Here is a 23,560-nt window from a genome sequence, read left to right as displayed (position 1 = left end):
TAAATTTTATGTCAGCCGCCGCCGATTAAAATGCTCGGCGCAAGTCTCTGGCGGGGTGTGCTTGTGTCTGCAAAATAATGCTAATGGATTTGCTGGCTGCCATGTTACCGCCGACAGCTATTGAAAATAAATTGATTTTTTTCATCTCGTAGTTCATTATAAGATACCGTTTCCCAAAATGTGTGTCCTTGACCAATATTTGGTGATCTGGATCAAATAATAAAAAGGAACTTTTTTAAAGTTTTTCCTATTTTATTTATGTTTCACGTAGAGGTATGATAATTAATTTTGATATCATGTGAAAGGTCTTTGAAAGGCGCTTTTAATTACGTATTAAAAATTAAAGTTAAAAAAAACAAATTAAAATGTTATTTAGATTACTCAAAATTTTATTATATAGATTACACTATGCGGCAAAAATAAAGGATTTGTTTTTAATTTTTAAGAATTAATCAATTTTTAAATTCTTTTTTTTTAATTTTTTAATTTTTTTTTTTATTTTTTTCCATCCCTGCATAATTTCTCACACAACTTTTGTGCTTGCTCTATTTCATTGTTATAAATTATATACAAAGTCCCACTTTTTTATCTCTCGGATACCGTTTTTATTTAAAATCTTTGAAAATTTTAAAATTAAGCGTATATGAGAACTTAGCCGGCTTACAGTCGATTTTAAGCCGCCGCCGATATTTTTAGTGTCAGCCGCCGCCGCCGTTAATATTTGTCGGCGCAGGGCTCTGTTACGAAGCCTTCAAGAAAAAATTAAAATGGCGAAAAACCGAGTGCACAGTTTTTCTTAAATAAAAAATAAGAAAATCATTATAAAAATTAACTAAATCATATTAATTATAATCCTTTACAATTAACAGCCAAAGTGTAATAGAAAAGTGTACAATAATTGAAACATATACAGAGTAATTAACATTTGAAACAGTGCTGCAAAATTAACATTGAAAAAAGACGAAAAAAAAACTTCAAATTGAATGAGAAAAGCATACAAATAATAGTTGAATTGTACAAACACTGCACGCAAAGAATGTTTTCATCTTGTTCTTTTTTTAAATTAGTTATAAACAATTTATATGATACGCAAGTTTAAGTATTTAAGATATTTTATGCTAAAATAGTACATTGAAATAGTTTATGCTACAAACAATTCGTGGCTGTTTTAAGACGGCTCCTTCCCAATAATAAAACACGCACACAACCAGACAAACAAAGTGTAAAGAAAAAAAGTTGCGATTATACCGCATCATAAAAAGCGGTATTTTCTCTCTATCCAATTGCCGGAGAAAGAATAACTTTATTTTTCTCTTTATTTAAATCTTAATTATTTAAATAGTTTTGAAGTTGTCTCACAAAAGAGGAAAGATAATATAACGAATCATAATTTATGTAGTTTTATTTGCATATTTTATAAAAGTTTAGACATTTTTTCCTCGATTAATTTTGTATGTATTTAATAACACAACTACTAGAACTACAACAACAACACTATATGTAAAAAATTTAATTGAAAACTCTCGTAAGAAAAAAAGTGTTAGAAACGAAGCGCAAAAATGTCTGACGAATCCAGTGATTGTAGTGATATGAATTTTCGACCGTCGGGCAGTAGGGGTCGTCAACAAAATCGTCAAGATCAGAAAAGAAAACGTCGTATTGTTATGCGCATTGAATTTGATGATTCCGACGATTCTTCCTCAGCTTCTGATCGTACTAGCGATGACGAAGTCGATGACGTCAAAGCTAAACACAATAATGGTAAAGAAGATGATAATGATGTTGGTGGTAATGACCTTGACGATGACGGTCCCTCGTGCTCGATCAAACTTCGTGGCCGGCAAAAAAAGAAATCTTTTAATAATGACGCCGGTAACGATAATGATGAAGATTCAGATGAATTTCAACGTAATGCTGCCAATCGTCGACTACGTCGTGGTGGTCGACGTATTAATGTTTTAGATGTTGGATTTTCAGATGGTTCTTCAAGTGGCAGTGAGGTAAAGATTATTTGTTTTTAAAAAAATATATATAGACTTGTTCTATGTCCTTTTATTGTTTATTTTTATATTTATATTTCAATTTTTTGAATTTCATAAGAAAATGTAATTTTCTTGCATTTTGATTTTTTATTTTCTTATGGGACTTATTTAAATTATAAACTAATTTTAAAAAATCTTTAAAAGAATGAACCTTAATACCTATAAAAGTAAATAGCCAAGCATTTCGTCTTAATAAGAATTAGGTATTGTATTGTATTAATTCCTATTTGAGAGAATGAAAAGTAAAAAAACTTCGGAAGTATACATACATACTAATTTTAAACTTTTCAATTCATTAGAACTTACATCGATTTATTAAAAACTCAAGTATTAAAACAAGTCCAATAAAAATAACAGTTTAATAAAGAATTTCTATTGTAGACAGATTAAAAAGCTCAGAGTAAGCAATCAGTAATACCTCCAAATTTGTCCCTATTATACGACGATATTCGACAGAATTCGTGACATCAGGTTAAGGATTATTAGAACGGATTGTAAAATATCAAAGGATTTATGGACAACACTTGATGTGAAGGCTACAAAAATACTTTAAGCGCAGTCTAAAAATTGTGATAGGGATACAATTAGGGCCTTTAAAACGAAGCAATATAAATTATTGAAACATTTTATTATTAAAAATAAGCCAAATCGGTTCACTTTGTAAAAAGTTATGAACCCACATTTGCATAAGTGTTTTTCTTATAAGAATTAGCTATATTGAAAATCAAATTTCTATGCCATACAAAATTAAATAATGTATTGTATCAGTAGAGCTCTGCATGAGTGATATATTTGCTACCTATAATGAGTAATTCATACCATTACACTCAACTCATCCACAACCATGATCGTGACGTCCCCGATGAGGATTTACAATTTTTATAAGTTTATCCATAATAAAATGTTCCACAAAATATTTTTTAATTTGAATTTTTGCATAATTTTTACATGAAACTAAAAGAGATATAAAACTAGATTTTGGTGTCTGAAACTCCATATTAGTAAATTTAACAAATATTTTTATACTCATCAACCCCCATCATAAAGTAAAACAATCGGCTCACAATCACTTTCTGATTATATTTAACTATGTCTGGCAGAGTGTCCAATTTTCAAGATAATTTGCTGAGATTTGGCACAAATTTTTTTCTTGCGCCTGGGACTATTGAAAATGGTTGAAATCGGTCCATTATTTCACCTAGTCCCCATACAATCGTACCTCCGAATAGGGCTACTGAGCTCATAATTATGTTAAATGTTCTAGTATCTCAACATAAATCTGCACAGCTTAGTTATGTATAAGTCTTATGTTGCTGCCCATTTGCGTAATGACCGGTCTTCAACTGACCATGGGACCCATTAAAAGTCCCCTTCATAAAATGATTTCTGGTCAATAATTCATTTATAAACACTCACGATGGAATTCTGCATAAATAACTTTAATGTAAACGTATATTCCTTACCTTATATTTACCCTTGCCCCGCATAACCCCTCTTTCAGAAAATCACTTTTTTGACAACAAAATATAAAAAAAATTTCGAATTAAGGTAAAAAATAACTTAAATACTATAGGGTTATTCACGGTTTGCTGGTTATCGAAGTATCTTTTTATAAAATTACAAATAAACTCTGAGTACCGTGAACATCCGTTTATATGAATTGGTTTTAACATCGACATTTTGTTTTAATGACCCAGAGATTATTTTTAAAGCATAAACAAATTTTCGAACATTACTGAATTTTCGAACTTATGTAATTTCGAATATTCGAACAGAATGTCGTATTGTAACTGAAGTTTCAGCAATTTCGGTGTACGGGAACTGTATTTAACAGCTTTAAAATTTTTCGAACATAAGTTCGAAATTTTAATTTTTTTTTAGATTTTATGATCCAGAGATTATTTTAAAAGCATAAAAAATTTTTCGAACATTACTTTGAATTTTCGAACTTAATATCGAATATTCGAACATAATATTGTATTTTCATCAGGGGTACTCATCACTGAAAATTTTCTGCAATTTCGGTCTGCGGAAACTGCTTTTAACGGCTTTCAAAATTTTTCGAACATAGATACTTTTTTTTTCGAGCTTTACTTTGAACTTTCGAATATTTGAAACATCATTTACTTAAAAATTTGTTTTTTGTGTATTTTTATTAAAAAAAAAAATTGTTTACCAACACTGAAAATAACCTGAAAACAAATAATTTCTATGCCAAGGGTAAGGGTTGGGCCAAACTGGGTTATTTTTTTTTTACTTATATTTGTTCTTATTGATATAACTTTTAACTGTATAACACGATAACCAGGCAACTGTGAATAACCTTTATATTATTAAAAATAACAAACATTTTTAACATACTACTTACTCACTGATAAAGAATATCTTTCTTACTTGTTTTTAAAAAATTTTATTATAGAATTTCATAGATATTAAAGTTTTAATTTTAAAACTATTTTCCACAGGAATTCTCCTCTTTCATTCGATACCCATATTAACCCACTAGACCAGGGGTCGCTCGCGAGCCATATGTGGTTCTGTGAAGTTGCGACACCTAATATTTTAAAATCGTTCTGAATCGATTAACAAACAGTGTATCAAAACTAATGAAACAATTCGCAAACGTTTGCACAATGTACACAACTTTTAAAATTTTTCTAATCGTTCTGGACATGAGCAAAACAAATACTTTTTGAGTGATTTTATTTACGATAAGATTCCACAGGAATCAGACTCATTAGAATAGGCTTTAAAGTAGTCGCATATGCTGACGACGTTGTGCTTCTTATTCAAGGGAGTGAACTCATGGAATCAGCTCTCAGCGTTCTGCTACCATGGGTCAGAGATAACGGTCTAGGTGTCAATCCTGCCAAAACTGAAGATAAGTATCTTGGCGTAATTTTAGACTCTAAGCTCTCGTGCAAACGTCATGTTGAGAGTCGAATGAAGAGATGTGGTCTTAAACCATATATTGTACACTGGATGTACACCGGCTATAACACCTATTTTGACCTATGGGGCTTTTGTTTGTTGGAGAGCGGTGGATACCAAGATTCATCTTTCTATTCTAAACAAGGTACAAAGATTAGCATGTCTTGCAATCACTGGCTCTATGAACTCCACCCCTCAGGCCAGTCTAGAGACGCTGCTAAATATAACTCCCCTTGATATATACATACATATATCAAATGCATTTCCGCTAAGTCTGCACTACGACTTACAGTCGAACAGACAGAAGCAGAAGTATTGATCGCGACATTATCCTGCAAAAGATAGGCAGGCCAATCATGGGGCTGGAAACGGACTACATAGTACCTACAAACTAAATGTTAATACCTCATTTAGAACCAGAATACCGACAAGGGATGATTGGGCCGCGAAAGAAGCACGAGTTGTCTCTTCGACTAACCAATACCTGCGCGGTCTTTCAGGCAGAGATATATGCCATCGATACAGCCGCGAACAGAATCCAGGAACTGAATCTCGAAAATTCGACTATACATATATACTTGGACAAACTTACATCAATCAAGGCTCTTAAATCCAAAGTTATTAAGTCAAAATGTCTTCTTAATTGTATTAATTCACTGGCACAACTGACACATCATCCGGGGAATGAAATATCTGATGAATGCGCAACCGAAAGGTCGTCCCTAGACTTAACTCTTGTGCAAAGGAATATTCACACTGCCCCGGCGACCTTATCGAAATTGAATGGGCTTTGAGTGAGACGGAACTCAAGTGAGCAATCATCACCACTTGTAGAATATCCAGATTGCTCTGGCCCACTCTGATAAAGGATAGGACTAGGATTCTCCCGTATTTTACTAATCGATTAGGCTTCTTATGGGTTTAAATTATGGCTATTGTATGATTGGAAACATATGGGAACGTATGGGCTGCCCACGTTATAGCTATTGTAGAAGTTGTTTGGATGAGGAAAAGGAGGATTCGGTACAATGACTGCCCAGCCTTACAATAGCACAGACTACTATATCTTGGTAGAGCTCTTCTCCATGATCTGGAGATGCGTCACTAGTAAATATGATCAGTTTTATTTGAAGTAACGGCTGGTTCTTACGAGGACCACATAGTCAACGAAATTAGTTATTGAAACCATTATTCTTTATTTAAGAACTCTAAACATAAGGGAATGGTAATTATAAGGGTATCACAATGGACCAAAAGAATCGAGTGGGGTATAATACGAACGCTTCTGCGAAGGGCAATTGAATTGTAAATCATAATACTTTCCGAAATTTTCGTGGTTTTCGAATAAAAACATTTTTTGTAGAATTCAAAATACAGTAATTAATTAGCTACAAAGATTATGCCTCGAAATGAACTTTAGACTCTGTATTTTTTAAATGTTTAAAGTTTGGATGCAGTTGAAAACTAAAAATTTGGCTTTTTTGAAAACCTTAAAGTTTAATATATTTTTTAAAGAACAAGAATTTTAGATTTGTTGCTCTATTTGCACAAGATGGCAAACAATTAAATTTTTTTTAATTATTTCACGTTTTAGAAATGTTAATGACAAGTATGAATGTATAATAGGATTTTTGATATCATGATTTTGATACAATAGCAGGAGGCAAGTACTTACCACGCTCTCCGTAATGAGCTTTAAAATCATTTTCTGAGAGGGATCTTATATGGGGGTAGAGTTAATTATTGATCGATCTTCATAAAAATGAGAAGGGATTTCGGTACTTTTAAAACTTCCTTATGTCGAGTTACGACGGTTTAAACTGTATTCTGGGTGGTCACTTTTATGAGAGCCAGGTGAAATCGAGAACCGATCTTGCCCAAACAGCTTGAATCAATTAAAACTATTTCTGTCATCTAGCTTTTTCCGTTCGCCACCTATCGTGTTTTCAACAGACGGACATGGCAAGATAGTCTTAGAATGAGGACCCTGAATATATGTACATATGTTTATGTAAACATATACTTTAATCCCAGCAAAAAGTTACATGACAAAGATGTTGTTTAATCAGAGGTGCAAGTCGATTTAGGTGAAACATGCATGATTTTAATATTAGCGTGTCATTGGAGATCATGTGTTTATGCGAGAATTTGGAATAATCGAACCAATGCAAAACGATGTTTCATTGATTCAAGCTATTTGTTTTGTATGTATTTTTCGAAGATATTTTAAATATTTTTAAGGAATGTGTTACTATTTTTGATGGTGGGTGTTAAAAAAATAAAGTATAAAATTAATTTTTTGATTAAATAATATGAAATAAAATAAAATTCTGCAAATTAGTCAAAATAATCTGTATACTGTTCAATTTTCTGTTAATATTTTACAATTTAAAAGGCCTTTGAAAATGCATGTGTACATCAAGAAATGTAAAAATCATGAAATTTGATGACGTTACTGTAGCTGCGTCATCAATTTTCATGATTTTTACATTTCTTGATGTACACATGCATTTTCAAAGGCATTTTAAATGTCGTAATACTGTTTAAAAAATACATCCGAATGTCCCATATATAAATTTAATATTTGTGACAAAAATCTATAAAACTATGAGAAATATTCCTTGCAGAATTGTCTTGTAGATAACTAAACAAAAAACTGTTTAATAAACTAATATTTTGTGGCTCTTTTAAAATCTAAGTTTTGTAAATTGTAAATATTGGGTCTTTCGACTCTAAAGTTTGTCTAGTACAGGGACTAGACCAAACAAGATTTAAGCATAAATAAAATACTTACTCTTCCTTTTAAACTACAAATTTTTTTAAAGGAAATTTTAACTAAAAGTTAGTACGGGTGCCGGTATCTATGTATATCGCTGATATCAACATAAAACGGTCCTTCAGATTACCTGACGAATGCAATGTCTTCCAAGCAGACATCCTAGCGATCTGGAAAGCGACCGAACTGATACGGAATCATATCGATTCGGTGTCGGTTGTGACAATTTATGTTGATAGTCAAGCTGCTTTCAGAGCATTGGCTTGTCACACGGTACATTCGCGCCTGGTTGTAGTTTGTAGAAATGCCCGTAGTGACATTATAAGACTGTTTGCCATTAGATTGTAATGTACAATAGGGCTATCGGTCATTATCAAGAAAATGAGATATAGCGACTATTGAATATAAGGACTGTTTCAGAAAAAACTAAATAGACACTTTCTTAGCCAAAACTTATCCTTGGTCCAACAAATTATATTTTAAAACATATGGGCAATTCCATGAAAAGGTAAACCACGACTGAAAAAATAGAAACCTTATAACTTTTGCATTTTTGAAGATAAAGAAAGACGAAGACTGTTGAAAATTTTTGAAATCGGTCTATTTTTACACCTCGCCGCCATACAAACGGACCCGCAAATATCACTTTTTAGCTCATAATTCTGTTAATTATAATACTATCATCCCTTCAAAAATCGGCAGATCTAGAATGTATATAAGCTTAAACCATTATGCCGTTTTTCATAACGATTGGACCTCATTTGACTCAATCTTTAATTTCAGAAAAACTCACTTCTAATCACTAGTATTATGATAAAATTTGGCACAAATAAGTTTTATATGAATAAAAATCCCACCCCCAAATTATATGAGGATCGGTCCATATTTGACCCTAGTCGCCATATAACTCCTGTTTTTTATTTTTATCTATAAATTGCTTAAACATGTATATAGGTCGGCCATGTCCGACTGCACTTTCCAACTCCTTTTTATTTGTTGCAGTGTGTATAGCATATATTTCCAAAATATATATTTTATAACTTAAAAAAATTTAGTAGAAAAGTCTGTCGCATACGATGTGTCACGTACGATATTCAAAAATGTTCATTATAAAATTATATAAATTTTTTTTGTTTAAAAATTATGGATTAGGAATGAAAAATATGTGCCATAGCGTAAGAAATTAAAATAAAAAAGATACACATACAGAATTCGCAGATTTTCGTAAATATTTACATGTACCTTGACTATTAAATTAAAACCTAAATCGGGAAGAAAATAGGTCTAGCAAATATTTATAAGTCAAAATAAGTCTTAACAACTGTTTCGAAGAGCACCAAAACTTCAATTAGAAAAGCAGCCCGTAAAGTAAATCAAAAAATGATATTTGTGAATAATTTGTGACGTCAGGTTCAACAAGCACATAAATACCTATTACGGAGTATTTGAAAAGTCATTGTTTAGCTATTTCTAAACAGCTCATAGTGTCTTAATATTTTTGGACGGAGGAAGTATAAGTTTGGGATCTTTCTGGTAATTAAGTTTATAGTTTTTATACAAGTATTTGGTATCATTGAAAATATAATGACTTAATTTTAATTTAATTTATTTTCATATTAAAGCTAGCAGCCTATTGGCCATAATCGGTTACAAATTTCTACTATATGTAGTAATGAATCATTTCTATTATTTTTTCTAATACCTATTTTACTTAAATAACAATAAAATACACATTAGTTAAAAAAAGTATAAAATCTAAATGAATGTGGACTTGAATACCTTTCATTTGGGGTATTAATCATGAAATTCTAAATTTTTCAGTTTTATTATTTTATCCGCCACTGTATAACCTAACAATTTTTTTTAGAGTCAGTTATTGATTTAATGAAACTATAGTAGTTTATAGTTAATATAATGATAAAGGCCTTAACAAAATGTATTTTACTTCGATTTATAGTGAATTCAATAAGGACATTTTCTAATCACTGGATTTATTTTATTTCAAAATACACTGTGTTAGTTAATATAAGGTTATTTAAATCCATTATTATCCCCTTTGGCATTTTATGTGACGATATCTTATTTTAAAGATACATTTTTTTAAGTAAAAAATATTTCTTAAATGCTATTCTGTGATAGTTAGTCGAATTATTCCATGAATTTTCATTCTCCGATTTGTTTCACGAAAAGTTCAAAAATCATAATTTAGAGATTTTTAAAAATCGCAAATATAAAATTTTAATTAATGTAAAATTTGAACTGATAATGATATCGGAACAAAACTTTGGACATATGTACAGTATTGTTCGAAACCTAAGCAACTTTTTTTGGCATTGTATACAAAGTGCTATATTTTCTATTTTAATTGATTTATTCAAAATTATATAATTGATAATAATAATATTATGTGTTACATTATAATAACAACAACAAAAGTTTAATTTCATTTCTCTGTGAATTACAAGAAAATAATAACTGAATTAACTCCATAAATAGCTGTTCGAAACTTAAGCAACTTTTTGATCTTCTTATGAAAATCTTTGGTCCTTTTGAGTTGCAAACACCTTTATGGAATAGATTAGTTACTAGTGTAGTTCGTAATGAATCCCAAGCGGATTTTAAGCCATTCGCAAGCTGCAATGTTTTCTAAAACTGCGAGTTTCGACCCAGCGCTTCAGAATGCCGAACAGCATCTCTAAGCGACTTGAGTCGGGAGATTTTGATGGACAATCAAATAAATTGGGTCCCATTACTCGATAACTACTCTTAGATCAACTTTGCCAAAGGTTTTGGTTCATTATCATGCTGAAAATCGCAATAAAGTAAGCAGATGATTAATACACCATTGGACTGGGTTTTAAACCCCCTTTCAAAGAATACCCCATATTAAATATATTGTTTCAAAACAAAACTAGAATTAAAAAAAAATAATTTAAAAATACCTTTTTTGAATTTGGTCCAGCTCACAAACGGTCGTCGATAGACTTAAAATATTTTGGGAATCATTATAAAACAAAGCAAGATAAATTTTGAGAGGGGTAACAAAAACACGTTTTTGCTTTCCATACAGAGTGAGTCGGTCTAATGTATATACATAGATCCAAATATTTCTAAAATAACACCGTTATCAGTTTTCTCATTTCAACAAAATATTTTGTTGATTCGGCTACAACACAACATAAAATATTTTTCAATTATGGTTTAAAATATCTAGTTGTTGTGTGGATGATGTCCACCAGCTACACCATCACCTTTTTTTTGAACCATAATAGGGGCCAAAAATAACGAAATTCCTAAAGCGGAATTCCTAAACTGAAATGAAGGAATTTGTCTATGTAGGATTTTATATTGTAGTAAAGGTTGAACCCACCAAAATCAAACAATGTTTAATCGTTTATATCTACAAAACTAATTGACCAATTAAAATAAAATTTTATATTTAAATAGCCTATAGTAACTTTAACTTATAGTAACTTTAACTAACTTTAGTAAACTAATCCATTTTACTTCTGTACAAATTTTAAAATTTAATTTTTTGATTTATCAAAATTTCTATGTAGTATCTACTAACAACTATTAAAATATAAAGAAAATTAAAGCCCACAAAGTATAAACATTTATAAATTTAAAGATCTTCGAACTTAAGAAGTCAAATATAAGTGAGTAATTTATATATTGTCTTATTTCACTTTATATATTGTCTTATAAAATATGTACATACATATATGGGAAAATTTATCACAAAATTGCAAAACTTTAAATGCTTATAAATTAAAAACTCGAGCTAACTTTTTTAAACCCTTTGGGGATTTTTGTCTACTAATGGTCTACTTTCATTCTCATTAATTTTAGGGATTATCTTTTGCACTAATTTTAGTCGAATTTTTTGTTAATTTTAACTGATTTCATTTCAAAGATGATTTGTGTCTCTGGAAAATTGACTGGCTAGGTCTGATCAAAATAACGGTCTAATACCCTAAGAAAATTTTTTCTATAAAAAAGAATATAAAGGCACTTTTTTTGCCCTGTTACGTGTTGAAACTTTGGATGCGTCTAACATTTTATAGGGACAATATAACTGTTGAGAAGTTTTTTTTGTTTTTTTTAGAATTTTATCAGAAACCAGAGGACATTTTTAAAAAAATTTACGACCCTCCGTAGTCCAGCCACATAAAAAAACTAAAAAAAAGATCGAGAAAATTTAAGAATAAAAAATTTTAACTGAAGCAAAATTTAAAGCAGATTATATGAGCCCCTTAGATATGGTCCTAGAAAAACAATGTAAAACGGAAAAAATTAAAAATACTGAAAATTTTTATAAGATGGAGTTCCTCAGGCATTTGGGGTAATGATTACATTTGAAGTAATTGAAACTTTCCAATTCCAATGACGTGTAATTGCAATTGAAATTTTGCCAATTCCAATTACTTATAATGTGTAATTGAAGTATTTCCAATTATAATTACTTGTAATTCCAATTTTTCCCTTCTAATTACATGCAATACCTAAATTTCAATTATACATAAGTAATTGTAATTGGCAAAATCTTCAAAATAGTTATTCGACAATTACACATTATAAGTAATTATAATTGGTTATTGCTCAATTATACATTACAAGTAATTGTAATGGAAACCCTCAGTTGTGTAACTCGTATTTTGTTCTATTCTCCTAAACTATCATAAATGTAGAAATTGTTTTAGGATTGTTGTCAGCTCCAATGGATTCCGTTCGTTCTTTTTTAAATGTAGAACGTTTGATGCTAATTTTCATAAACTTTTTAGTGATGCAAAAATTGTTTTGCTGATGTTAGAATGGAAGCAGCTACTTCTTTTTTTCGTATGTGTTTACATAAAAATACATCCCTGATCTAATGCAACTTTCTTGTTCTGAATCATTTCAAAAATGAAGAGAGCAATACAATTGTCAATTTGTTCATTCGTATTTTCTCTCATGTGTGATGGTTTCATTACATATTGCGTTTAGACTATCTCATCCGTTTTCTTTTAGACAAAATTTAGACAGTTCATATTACTTGTGGTATAATGTAAAAGGGTCTTTAATTAACAAATAATTAACAGTTAATATATGGTACCACTTTTTCCTCTTCCTAAATGGCGAGGTAATAAGTCGTATGCTATGCTCAGATTAAGTTTAAGTGTTTAGGTTAGGTTTAGGTTAAGAAGGGTTATACACCGTAAAAACGGTGTATATCCACTCCGAGACCATATGGTCCATTGTGATTCTCTTCAAGAAGTGAAGATTCAAGACAAGAAGCCAAAACACTACCACAACACAAGAATGAAAGAAAATAGGAGAGAGATCATATGAATAGATAATTAAATACAGATAAATAAATAATTAATTATATATAATAAAGAAAATCCATGTCCCCCTATAAAGTCCAGTTAAAGAAGTGACTAATTCCCTTGACAAAACCTAGTAGACTGCGAGGGTTAAGTCCCGCAATTTCCCCCAGTTCGCCATGGAACCTATTCCCTAGCCATTTCAGCCTGAGGTTCTGTATCCTAGGACATTGGCAAATAATATGCTCGATCGTCTCTACTTCCTTCTCATCTTCGCATAACCTGCAATAGTCCGGTACACTACTGTCCCACTTACTGACAAAGGTTCTAACTGAGCAGTGTGCAGTTAGAATCCCTATCAGAACACTTAGACTGCGTCTGTCCAGTCCTATAAGTATTTTGGTAGCACACATATCAAGTTTTGGCCACAGGGCCTTTGATATTTTGCAATCCAATCTATTATTCCAGGACTGGTTAATGATATCACGTATTCTTTCGAATATCAACATATTATAGTGACAAATGTGTGGTTTTACCATCCTTTCCCTGTCATCTATATCAAGGTTCGAACCTAATCTAGCTAGTTCGTCCGCAACCTCATTACCATGCACATTACAGTGCCCTGGCACCCAACACAATCATAATGTCCCTAAGGGCATTTCTACAATCTACAACTAGGTGCGAGTGTACCGTGTGATAATCCAATGCTCTAAGTTTAAGTGTTAAAATGAAACACTTGTTTCAGGGGTTACTCGAAAATCACTGATCTTCTGCCGAGATCCCAAAATACCTTTAATTATTGCATTCTAGAATCGTGTCTTTTGAGACAATTCCAATATCATATATCTACGAAGTCTCAATAATCCCTCCTTCCATTAAATAATTGTTTCCGTATATATACAGATGTTCAAAAACATTGCAACACTATTTAAAAAGGAGCTAATATTTCATATTATAATTATATTAACTAGAGATAATCACGATAATTTCTGTATTAATAGATTCTTAATACGACTTAAATTATAAATTTTATAATAATTTGAAAATGACCAAAAACAGTTCGGATCATGCTTTATATTTATTGAAATATTTATTTAAGTATTTGTAAACAAAATACCAGTTGTGTACATATACATACATACGGAATATTTACAAATAAATAATTAATGTAGTGAATAACTTTATGATGTGTAAAAGCCGACCGTTTTATATACAAACTCAATATTTATTTAATAGATTGAATTTTACAAAAGAATAACATGAGTATAACACCTAATTGTGTAATATTTTTCTTTATTTTACAGATAACTCGACGTAAAAAATCGCGCGGTAAAAAATATATTGTTTCTGAAGATGAAAGAGAATCAACTCAAAGCAAAACAAAAGATGCAGAAGAACAAAAACAAACGCAGCAGCATCAGGATGAACAAGGTTTTACATCGGACAGCAGTAGCAATGATTTACTTGAAAAATGTCCAATTTGTTTGTTAACATTTCGTCAGCAAGAAATCGGTTCGCCATCTACATGTGATCATATATTTTGTGCCAATTGCATTGAAGCTTGGTCGAAAAATGTCCAAACATGTCCCATTGATCGTATCGAATTTCAACGTATAATCGTGCGCGAATCGTTTGAAAATCGTACAATTTTGCGAGAAATAAATGTTGATCCGAATGCCAAAAAGGAATTGGTGTTGGAAGATGAATTATTCGAAGAGGAGGATGTGACAAATTGCGAAGTATGCAATAGGCCAGATCGAGAAGACGTAATGTTGTTGTGTGATCATTGCAATCAGGGTTATCATATGGATTGTTTATCGCCACCATTAACCGAAGTACCAGAAGGTTCATGGTTTTGCGATAATTGTGTAGATTCGGAAGATGAGTCAGATGACGAAGAAGAAGACTTAAATATGCTGTATGAAGATATTAGAGATATGGGTTTGCCCGAAAGCAGGTTCCGCGTACGAGAAGTTCAGCAGCCTAGAATCTTGAGAACACGTCAAAATGAACGCATTCGGGCAGCTATACTAAGACGTACAAGAGCAAGTATTGCCAGAATAGAAACTACAACAAGCACCACAACCATAAACTCCTCTACGACACAGCGGGGACGTCCTCGTACAACCACCACAACAACTACTCGACGTTCTACAACTAATAGAAATCGTAGCGTTAGTGGATCAGCTGTACGCAAAACTCGTAAAACTAAAAGGCGTCGAGGTCGTCAACGCACTTATGTTGTTGAATATGATTTAAATAATTTCGATGAAAAATTTGCTATAAAAACCACTAAAAAGGTGATTAAAAGACGAAGACGCCGCAAGAAGCGTACATCATCGAGAAGAGGAAAAAGATCAGCCGATGGAGTTCGTATGACGGCAAGCAAACGTTTAGCTGAACAAATGGGAGTTAAACCTGATCCCAAATACACTTCACAGCTCTCAGGAACAAATGGTGGCCTGTCGTTGTTTGGTGGTGCCAATGATTTGGAATACTTTTCGGACAGTGATAATGATGGCAATATCGAAAGTGAAATTCATATTGAAACAGGTCATGGAACGGCAGTTCAGACTTCTGTACGTATTTCTAATTATGGCTCTCAAAGATCCCGTAAGGGCCTTCTGCTGGGTCGTTTACAACCAAATCGTGGAATATCAGAACCAACAGTGGAACAAAATAATTCTAATCCCGATATACTTTCAAGTATAATGGATATGCAAGATCGTTGGCATAGCGCAGCACGGAATTTGGAGAGTGTTCACATTAACAAGGATGGAACGTTAAACTTGCCACAATCAAATGGAACATCTTCGAGAAATACACCATCTACACCAATAAGTCCTGCTAAAGAAAACACGACATCTGGTAAAGACACTACAAATGGTCCAAGTTCAAGTGACATTAATCAAGCCCCAATGTACTCTCGCGGTGGTGGAAATGCAAATTTCAACAGAGGAGGGGGAGGAGGAGGCGGTTACAATAATCGATCCAACAATCAAAACAATTATCGCGGTGGTGGAGGAGGTGGAGGCGGATACCGTCATTCCACCGGTGGCGGCAGTGGTTCTGGAGGATTTGGTGGTAATTCCGGCAGTGGAGGAGGCGGAATGAACTTCAACATGGTTGGACGTGGTAATTTTAACTTCAGTAACAATCCCAATTACAATGGAAATCCTACACAACCAAATAATTCGTCTCCGTTTCAACAAAGAAATTTCAATCAACGTAATCAGCAAAATCAACAACAAAATCAAAATAATCAAGCTAACAATCCCAACAATAACAACAATAATAATAACCCTCAGCGTCATTCTTTACCATTCTCAAATAACCGCAATGATAACATGCAACAGCAGCAACAAAATCCAAATATTCCCTTTGGAGGAGGTATGCCGCAAACAAGTCTACCACCACCTTCACTTTTACATATGAACCAACAGCCACAGCAGAATCTACAAAATCCACAACCACTTAACGATAACTCTCTATTTGGTGGACTACCACCTCCAATGACTATGCCACCGCCTCATTTAAATGTGGCACCGCCACCAGTTCTTATAAGTGTACCCCCACCACCGGCACCACCTCCAGTTGTAATACCACCCCCAGGAAATAGTTCACTTTTTCAACTTAATTCCGATTACGGCATTATTGATGACGATTCCAATTGTCCAAATTTTGCTATATATTCACATGAATCACAACAAGTTGCTAAATCATCAGAGACTTATCCAGCCAATGCAATCGGAGAAACTTCGAGCACAGCCAATGAGGCTAAGGTATGATGTGTTTTGTATTTACTTTATTATTTTTATGTTTATTTCAAAATGGAGTTATATTTGGTACATCTTCTATAAAAGAACATGTTGTGTGTTATTTTTTAAACTTTAATAGAGATTCTGCTTGAATGAAATGCTGTTATAGCTTATTGTTATTTAACAAAAAAAAAAATACCTTTAGTATTTGTACAACATGTAAATAATTCGTCTAGATAAATTATTTAAAAATCAATTAAAAATATTTTCAAAATAATGTGATTTTCATGATTATTTGCTCTTGATGATTATTCAGTTTGTTTTACAAAAACACTGGCCAACCCACTATCTTGATAATACTTAACAATTGTAATATAAAATTAACATTATTTCTTATGATAATAATTCAGTATCGTTCAGATACATATGTCTTTCGTTTTATAGAATCTTTCTAGAACCAGTTCCCTAATATACGATTTTTCTTTGATATTATCATCCTGGTTCTAGTGAAGCTTTAGAAAATATATAGCCCATTTTTAGAAGTTTTGGTCCAGTTTTGAAACATTTAAAGAAATATTATTGGTCAATTATAATTAAAAAATTTACATACATCTTAATATATTTTTAAAAAATATGATATGTACTTGATATGATAGGTGTAGAAACAATTTTTCTACTTCGGTTGAAAGAAATTTATGTAATTTTTAACAGATTTTACTTTTTTGTCATGTTTTAAACGGTCCCAAGAAATTGTTTCGAAACTAATATGTATGTACTTTATCAACTAGAGTAGAACCAGAAGTACTAGTTCCAAGGTTGCTTGCTGTTCAAGAATCTGAGGAGGTTCTGTTTGGATTATTAATCATATTATTTCTTTACTTCAGTTGAATTTTATTGTCTGCTTTTATTTAATTTATTTCTTTAAATCAAAAGATTATTTCCATTGTTAGCCGCCACCATTTGTTAATCGTATCGGCGTTTAGAATTTAACAACGTTGGGTATTTTATACCTTTTCGTTCTTGTTTTGACAACGTCGGGTATTGACAAACATGCATTTAATCATTTGTAACTTTGTAACCTTTAGCGTATTTTATTAAAATTAAAATGATAAAATTCAGTCCATTGTATTGTAACATGAACAAAATTGGTGCCATTTTATCCTTATCGTAATATTTTTTTGAATTTTGACAACTTTCTGTGTAGTATCGTGAACAATTTTAAAAACAATTTTGGAGCCATTTGTAGAATTATGGAGAAAAATAATGTCGGTTAAAAACGTATGTAATTGAAAAATCAAAATCGAAATGCGCAATAGTGCTATTATTTTGCGAGTAACTGTTTAAAAAAATAATTCTCTGGATAATAATTCAAAATATTTAATTATTTTCCAGAGAATGATGATTATAAAAAAATGATACATTGAAATATTTCAAATCGAAATAAAATTAATTAATTTTAAATAGAATTTATTCATTCTATGAACTGTATTCAATAATATAATTAACTACAAATAACGACCCAGTCTGTCAAACTATTAGGGTTAAATTGCGACATTCGATAACGATCGAAAACTTATTTTATGTTAAGATTTCGATGGATACCGAATGCTCCAATTTTCTTTTCACAAGCTTAGTGATTCAATATGAATAATGATTTATTTGTAACTAGGAATAAAACAAGTCCGTAAGATAATTGTTATTGGTACAAACAAAGCCTATTGATAAATATAGAATACTATATAAGAGAATGCATATTTATCATATTCTATATTCATACGTCTGTTATATTTTAAAAGATAAAATGCTAATAAGTATTTTAAAATTTTGGGAATTAAAAAATAATTAAACTTCAATGATTGAAAAATCTTTATTGGTATAGATAACAAATAGTTATCCCCCTTACTATTCTTTCCTTTTAAAATTCAACAATAGGCATCATTTTAATGAATTACCATTAAAATAAATGGTTAGGTTTTATTTTAATTAAGTTTTCAATGTAAATCCATACAAAACTAAATAAAAAACACACCAAATACACCACAAAAATGGTATACTAACCATGAATATCATTTTCTTTTTCCTATACACAAATTATCACTTCTCAGGAAGACGATGAAAATGAAGATTTAGTACAGTTAGACGATGACGATGAAATACCAATGCCACCAGATCCAAATCCAAATGAAAATGTTGTCGGTTCTTCTGAATTATATGAACCTGAAAATCCAACAGAAGAAAACGATGAAGAAGACAATGCCGACGAAGAAAATGAAAATCAATCAAATAAAAATGATACAAATGCCGCCACCAAAGATGATGGCGATGATTACGGTAACGATAACAGCGATGATGAAGATGATGATAAAAAGAAAAACAAAAATAAGAAACAAGAAATTGATAAAAGTTCTAAAAAGTATGATCCAGATGAAGATATTTTATCTGAATGCAGTAAAACAGACGATGATTTAAATAGAAAAGATACCACAGAAGAACTTAAAGATTCCAATAATGACAATGACAAAATAGCGGATACAGTACGTTCGCCAAGTCCGGCAGTATCGGATATACGGTTGCCCGAAATTGAAAAAGCGGCCGCTAGTCGTAAAGGTGTTCTAGAATTGTATGATGATAGCGATTGGGAAGAATTAGACATTGATCGCCCTAAAGATAATAATAAAAGTTCGGAAAAAACTAGTGAAAAAGATAAGGTGGCCGACGGAGAAAATGAAAAAGCTCAAGAAGAAGATAGATCATATACACCCTGTTTAGATGAAAATAATGATCCGGAAGAGCATGAAGCAGAAGGTGGTAGTACCACTCCTCTTCTGGCGGAAAATTCTGAAGCAGGTGCAACAGAGTCGTCAACTAGTAAAACCCAAAAGAACATTAATAAAAAAGATAAATCATCTGGAGAAATTGAAAACATGGATACTGAACTCATATCCGATGAGGAAGATGAGCTTGATCGCAAAAAGAATCATAAATCCGGTGATAAACGTGCTGATCGTCGCGATAACGATAAAGTCGAAACGTTTAAAAAGATTGGTAATAAACAGAAAGGACGCAATTATCGCGGTGACAAACAACCGGCAACAAACAACAAACGCTCGGACAAAAAACACAATAAATCTAATAGATCTGTGTCGCGTTCACGATCTGTTGACTCATTTCGTTCGAGAGGAGGCAGATCACGTTCTAGGTCACCTCGATTCAGAGGTAGAGGTAATAGGTCGCGTTCTCGCAGTCGTTCTAATAATAAAGAAAATCAAGGTCGCTGGGGCGGAAATTTCAGAGATGGTGGTCGTTTCGGCAGGAACAACCAAAATAATCGCCTTAAACGTCGAGAGTTACAGCGATATGATGTTCGAAATGTAATTGGAAATCATTCGCCATCAAAGAATCCCCCAAAAGATCGCTATGGACGTGATACATCTCGCACCAGAAGAAATAGCCGATCACAAAGCCGAGGAAGACGTGGACCACCACCAAGGTCACCATTTTCACGCTCTCGTTCTCGTTCACGCAATAGACGTTTAAGTATTAGTTTATCTCCATCACCATCTTATAACCGCAGACGTTCTTTGTCACCTTCTCGGCCAATTCGGCAATTTAGTCCAGGTCGAAGGAGGTCAACTTCATTCGGTAGAAGAACTCCTCCATTCAGACAACGCTCCCGTAGCCCTTTGCGTGTAATGAGATCTCGTTCGATTTCACCCGGAGCAGAACAGCGAATGAATGGTCGAAAGGTATCACGTCACTTAAGAGGCGGTCTTTCACCACCAAGAAATCTTAGCAGAGGTAGACGCTCTCGATCACTTTCTATGTCTCCACGATACACACCGCGTTTAAGCCGAAGTCGTTCAAAGAGTCCCAGACCAAAAGGTAAAAAGAAAAAGGTCAAGGAATCGCGTAAAAAGAAATCAAAAAGACGCGTTGCCACTATAAGCCCGTCACCTAACCGCAGAATATCTCGACAACCAGATCCCTTTGAAATTGAAAAACCACCTAAAAAGAAAAGACGTCGTTCTCCTCGCGCTAAGTCGCCAATACAAGAGGACCACGGATGGTCACCATCGCCCAGTCCACCTCCACAGCCAATTGTGGATAAATATGATTACCAACCGGACAAAAATGTATCCTGGACACCACCAATGCAATCACCACTATTAGGGCTTTTCAATTCGAGCGATGTAAGAAGTGTTTCACGATCGAAAGAAAAGAACAAGCGTAGCAAAAAGAAGAAGAAGAGTGAAAAACGCCGCGACGGACGTAAAGAAAAGAAACGCAAACGCCGTACAGAAACACCGGAGCCGGCTCCTTCGAAAGAAGTTTTCGCTTCCGGCAACAACATTCTTGTAAGCGTTAGTTTTAACAAGGAGACTACTGCAAGTCAGCAGCATACTCAGCAAACTATTGTAACATTACCTCCCAATCGCGAAGATTTACTATCGAATCGAAGAACCTCTATAGATCATCTAACCAATAGCAGTGCTACAACAAAGAAACGAAAGGAAAAACGTAAGAAAATTGATACCAAACCAGTGGCCATCATTGATTTGGAGCGTTCGCCTTTCCAAGTGGAACAGGAACCAACCGATGTTATTGTACTTACCGATAGTGAAGAAGCAACTGAACGTGAGCAGCGCGAACATAGACGCGATCGTCGCCGTAGTGAATCTTGTCCTAGGGATGTCGAGACAGAAACTCATCGTAATCAAAGATCGGGTGCTAGTGGCGGACAACGTGGTGAAAAATCGCCCGAACGTATGGACACTATACATGAGGAGTCGTATGATTTAACACAAACGGGTGGTCCTAAAACTCCCCCTGAACCGCCAATTGTCAAATTCAATTTGCAAGCGAAAAAACAGAATAAAACACGTAATCCTCTGCATGAAGAAGATGATGATCTTGCTTCAGATGCCGAATTGAATGAGCGGCAGCAGCAACAGCAACAAGAAAGTCATCGCTCTGAATTGGATGCTATGCATGTCCAAAGTAGCCAAAAGATTGGACCTAATACCCCGCCAGAGTCAGGGCCATGTTCGCCAGATGCCTATGATCCATTTGAACCAACAAAGTCCCCCACCATGTCACCACGTTCGCCCACACCTCCCCCATCGCAACTAGATGTTTCCCAGAACACAATCTGCGGTGAAAACGGCGGTGAATTAGGATCAAATCAAAAACATTTGAGTGGCGTTGACAATGAACAGCGTAGAGATCAAATACCGGGACTGGGTGGAAATGTTGCGCAGGGCGCTTCCCTCAATCCTGTTGATTTAGTCATGGCTTTAATTAATTCAAAATCAGCAAGTAACATTGTTCAAGATATAGCAAATAAATCAAACGATTCCCAACATATTAATAATATGGGCGGCGTTAATTCGCACGACGATTCATTCCGCGACAAAGCCGATGAAGGCAATGCAATAACAGTTCTTTCAAATCTACTCATTACTTCGAGTAATATGCAGCATATACCCAGCATATCTAGTCCCACACCACCGACAACTATGTCGAAGAAAGTTCTTCCTGGCATACCAAAAATTGGCGGTAGTGTAGGAGGAAGTAGCAGTAGCGGTGTTAATGTACGTAACGGTGGTGGCGGTACATCGAATAATGCTGACGATTCATTTAATATGAACGACATTGAAAGTCCATACTCGCCCGGTTCCGCCGATTACGAAGATCTTTTTGAACCTCCGCCAGATACAAGTGGCAATAAAAGACGCTCAAAACGTACAGGTGCTACTGCTGGCGGTGGTTCTGGCAAACCGGAGGTATTTGACAATCTCTTTGGAAGCTCATCGCCGGTGCGTTTGCCTTCATATACGCCGACAAAAAAACACAAAAGCACTACTGCAACGCGTAAAACAAAAATTAAAGGTGGGTTTCCATTGATCACAGATCTAGTGTTATGGTTAATCGATATTTTTAATATTTATATTTCTACACATTATATTCTTTTGTTCTCTAATTTAATATCTTTACGTATGTATGGATGTATCTAAGTATTGGGAAGTATTTTCTTTATAGTTTTTTTTTTACAGCGAAAAAAGATGAATATGCAAACAAGTACAAGTTAATTATTCGAATATAAAACTTTTTAAAACATGATTTCTATTTGACATAAATTTAAATTCTTTAAGTAATTTTTTTTTGTAAAAAAAATCATTGATTGATTTCTATCTATTTTTGTTTGTGTAAATCAAGAAAATACATTTATTGAAGAAATCTATAAAAATAGGTCTGGAAAATATTTTGGTTCATTCGAAATATTTCTCATGATATTTCTTTCATACTGATATAATTTAGTTAAAAATGTAATCGAAAGTATTTACTTTTGTTCTCTGCTTTAAATTAATAATTGAATGTGATCAATAATTCTATTTTATGTTACACAATTGTACTTGTTTGCGTATTACTTTTCATCATTAAACAAACTATTGGCTTGGTAAGTCACACAAGATAATTACTATAATAATATGAATCATTTTTTTTTTTAATGTTCCCTAAACTTTAATACGTCACAATATGATTTTATAAATAATTGACAATGTGACAACAAGCAATTCTAAAAGTTTTTATAAAAGAAGTATATTTTTTGAGGTTTAGCTTTTAAAAATAATTGTTTAATTATAATTTAAATCGGAAGTAAATTAATTAGATTATTATTAACAACAGACAGATTGGTTTAACGTTCTGTTAAATACAAGATCGATTGCAATGTTTTTTAAAATGAAC

General features: G+C 32.9%; 1 protein-coding gene across 1 annotated transcript in view; it reads left to right on the top strand.

The window, feature by feature from the left end:
• Positions 1-743: 743 nt before the first annotated feature.
• LOC119609195 overlaps positions 744-23,560 on the top strand; it is a 40,575-nt gene continuing 17,758 nt past the window's right edge. Inside the window, exons 1-3 of the mRNA XM_037963906.1 lie at positions 744-2,000; positions 14,360-16,837; positions 18,919-22,706. Of these exons, the coding sequence (XP_037819834.1) occupies positions 1,560-2,000; positions 14,360-16,837; positions 18,919-22,706 (6,707 nt within the window). The 5' untranslated portion in view covers positions 744-1,559. The remainder of the gene's footprint in view (positions 2,001-14,359; positions 16,838-18,918; positions 22,707-23,560) is intronic.

Source organism: Lucilia sericata, unplaced genomic scaffold (assembly GCF_015586225.1).
Source record: "Lucilia sericata isolate MDLA Ls3-8-SP2 unplaced genomic scaffold, ASM1558622v1 Contig000947F_arrow, whole genome shotgun sequence".
Lineage (NCBI taxonomy): Eukaryota > Metazoa > Arthropoda > Insecta > Diptera > Calliphoridae > Lucilia > Lucilia sericata.
Note: the sequence above shows the minus strand (reverse complement) of the source record. Positions and strands in the feature narration are given on the sequence as shown.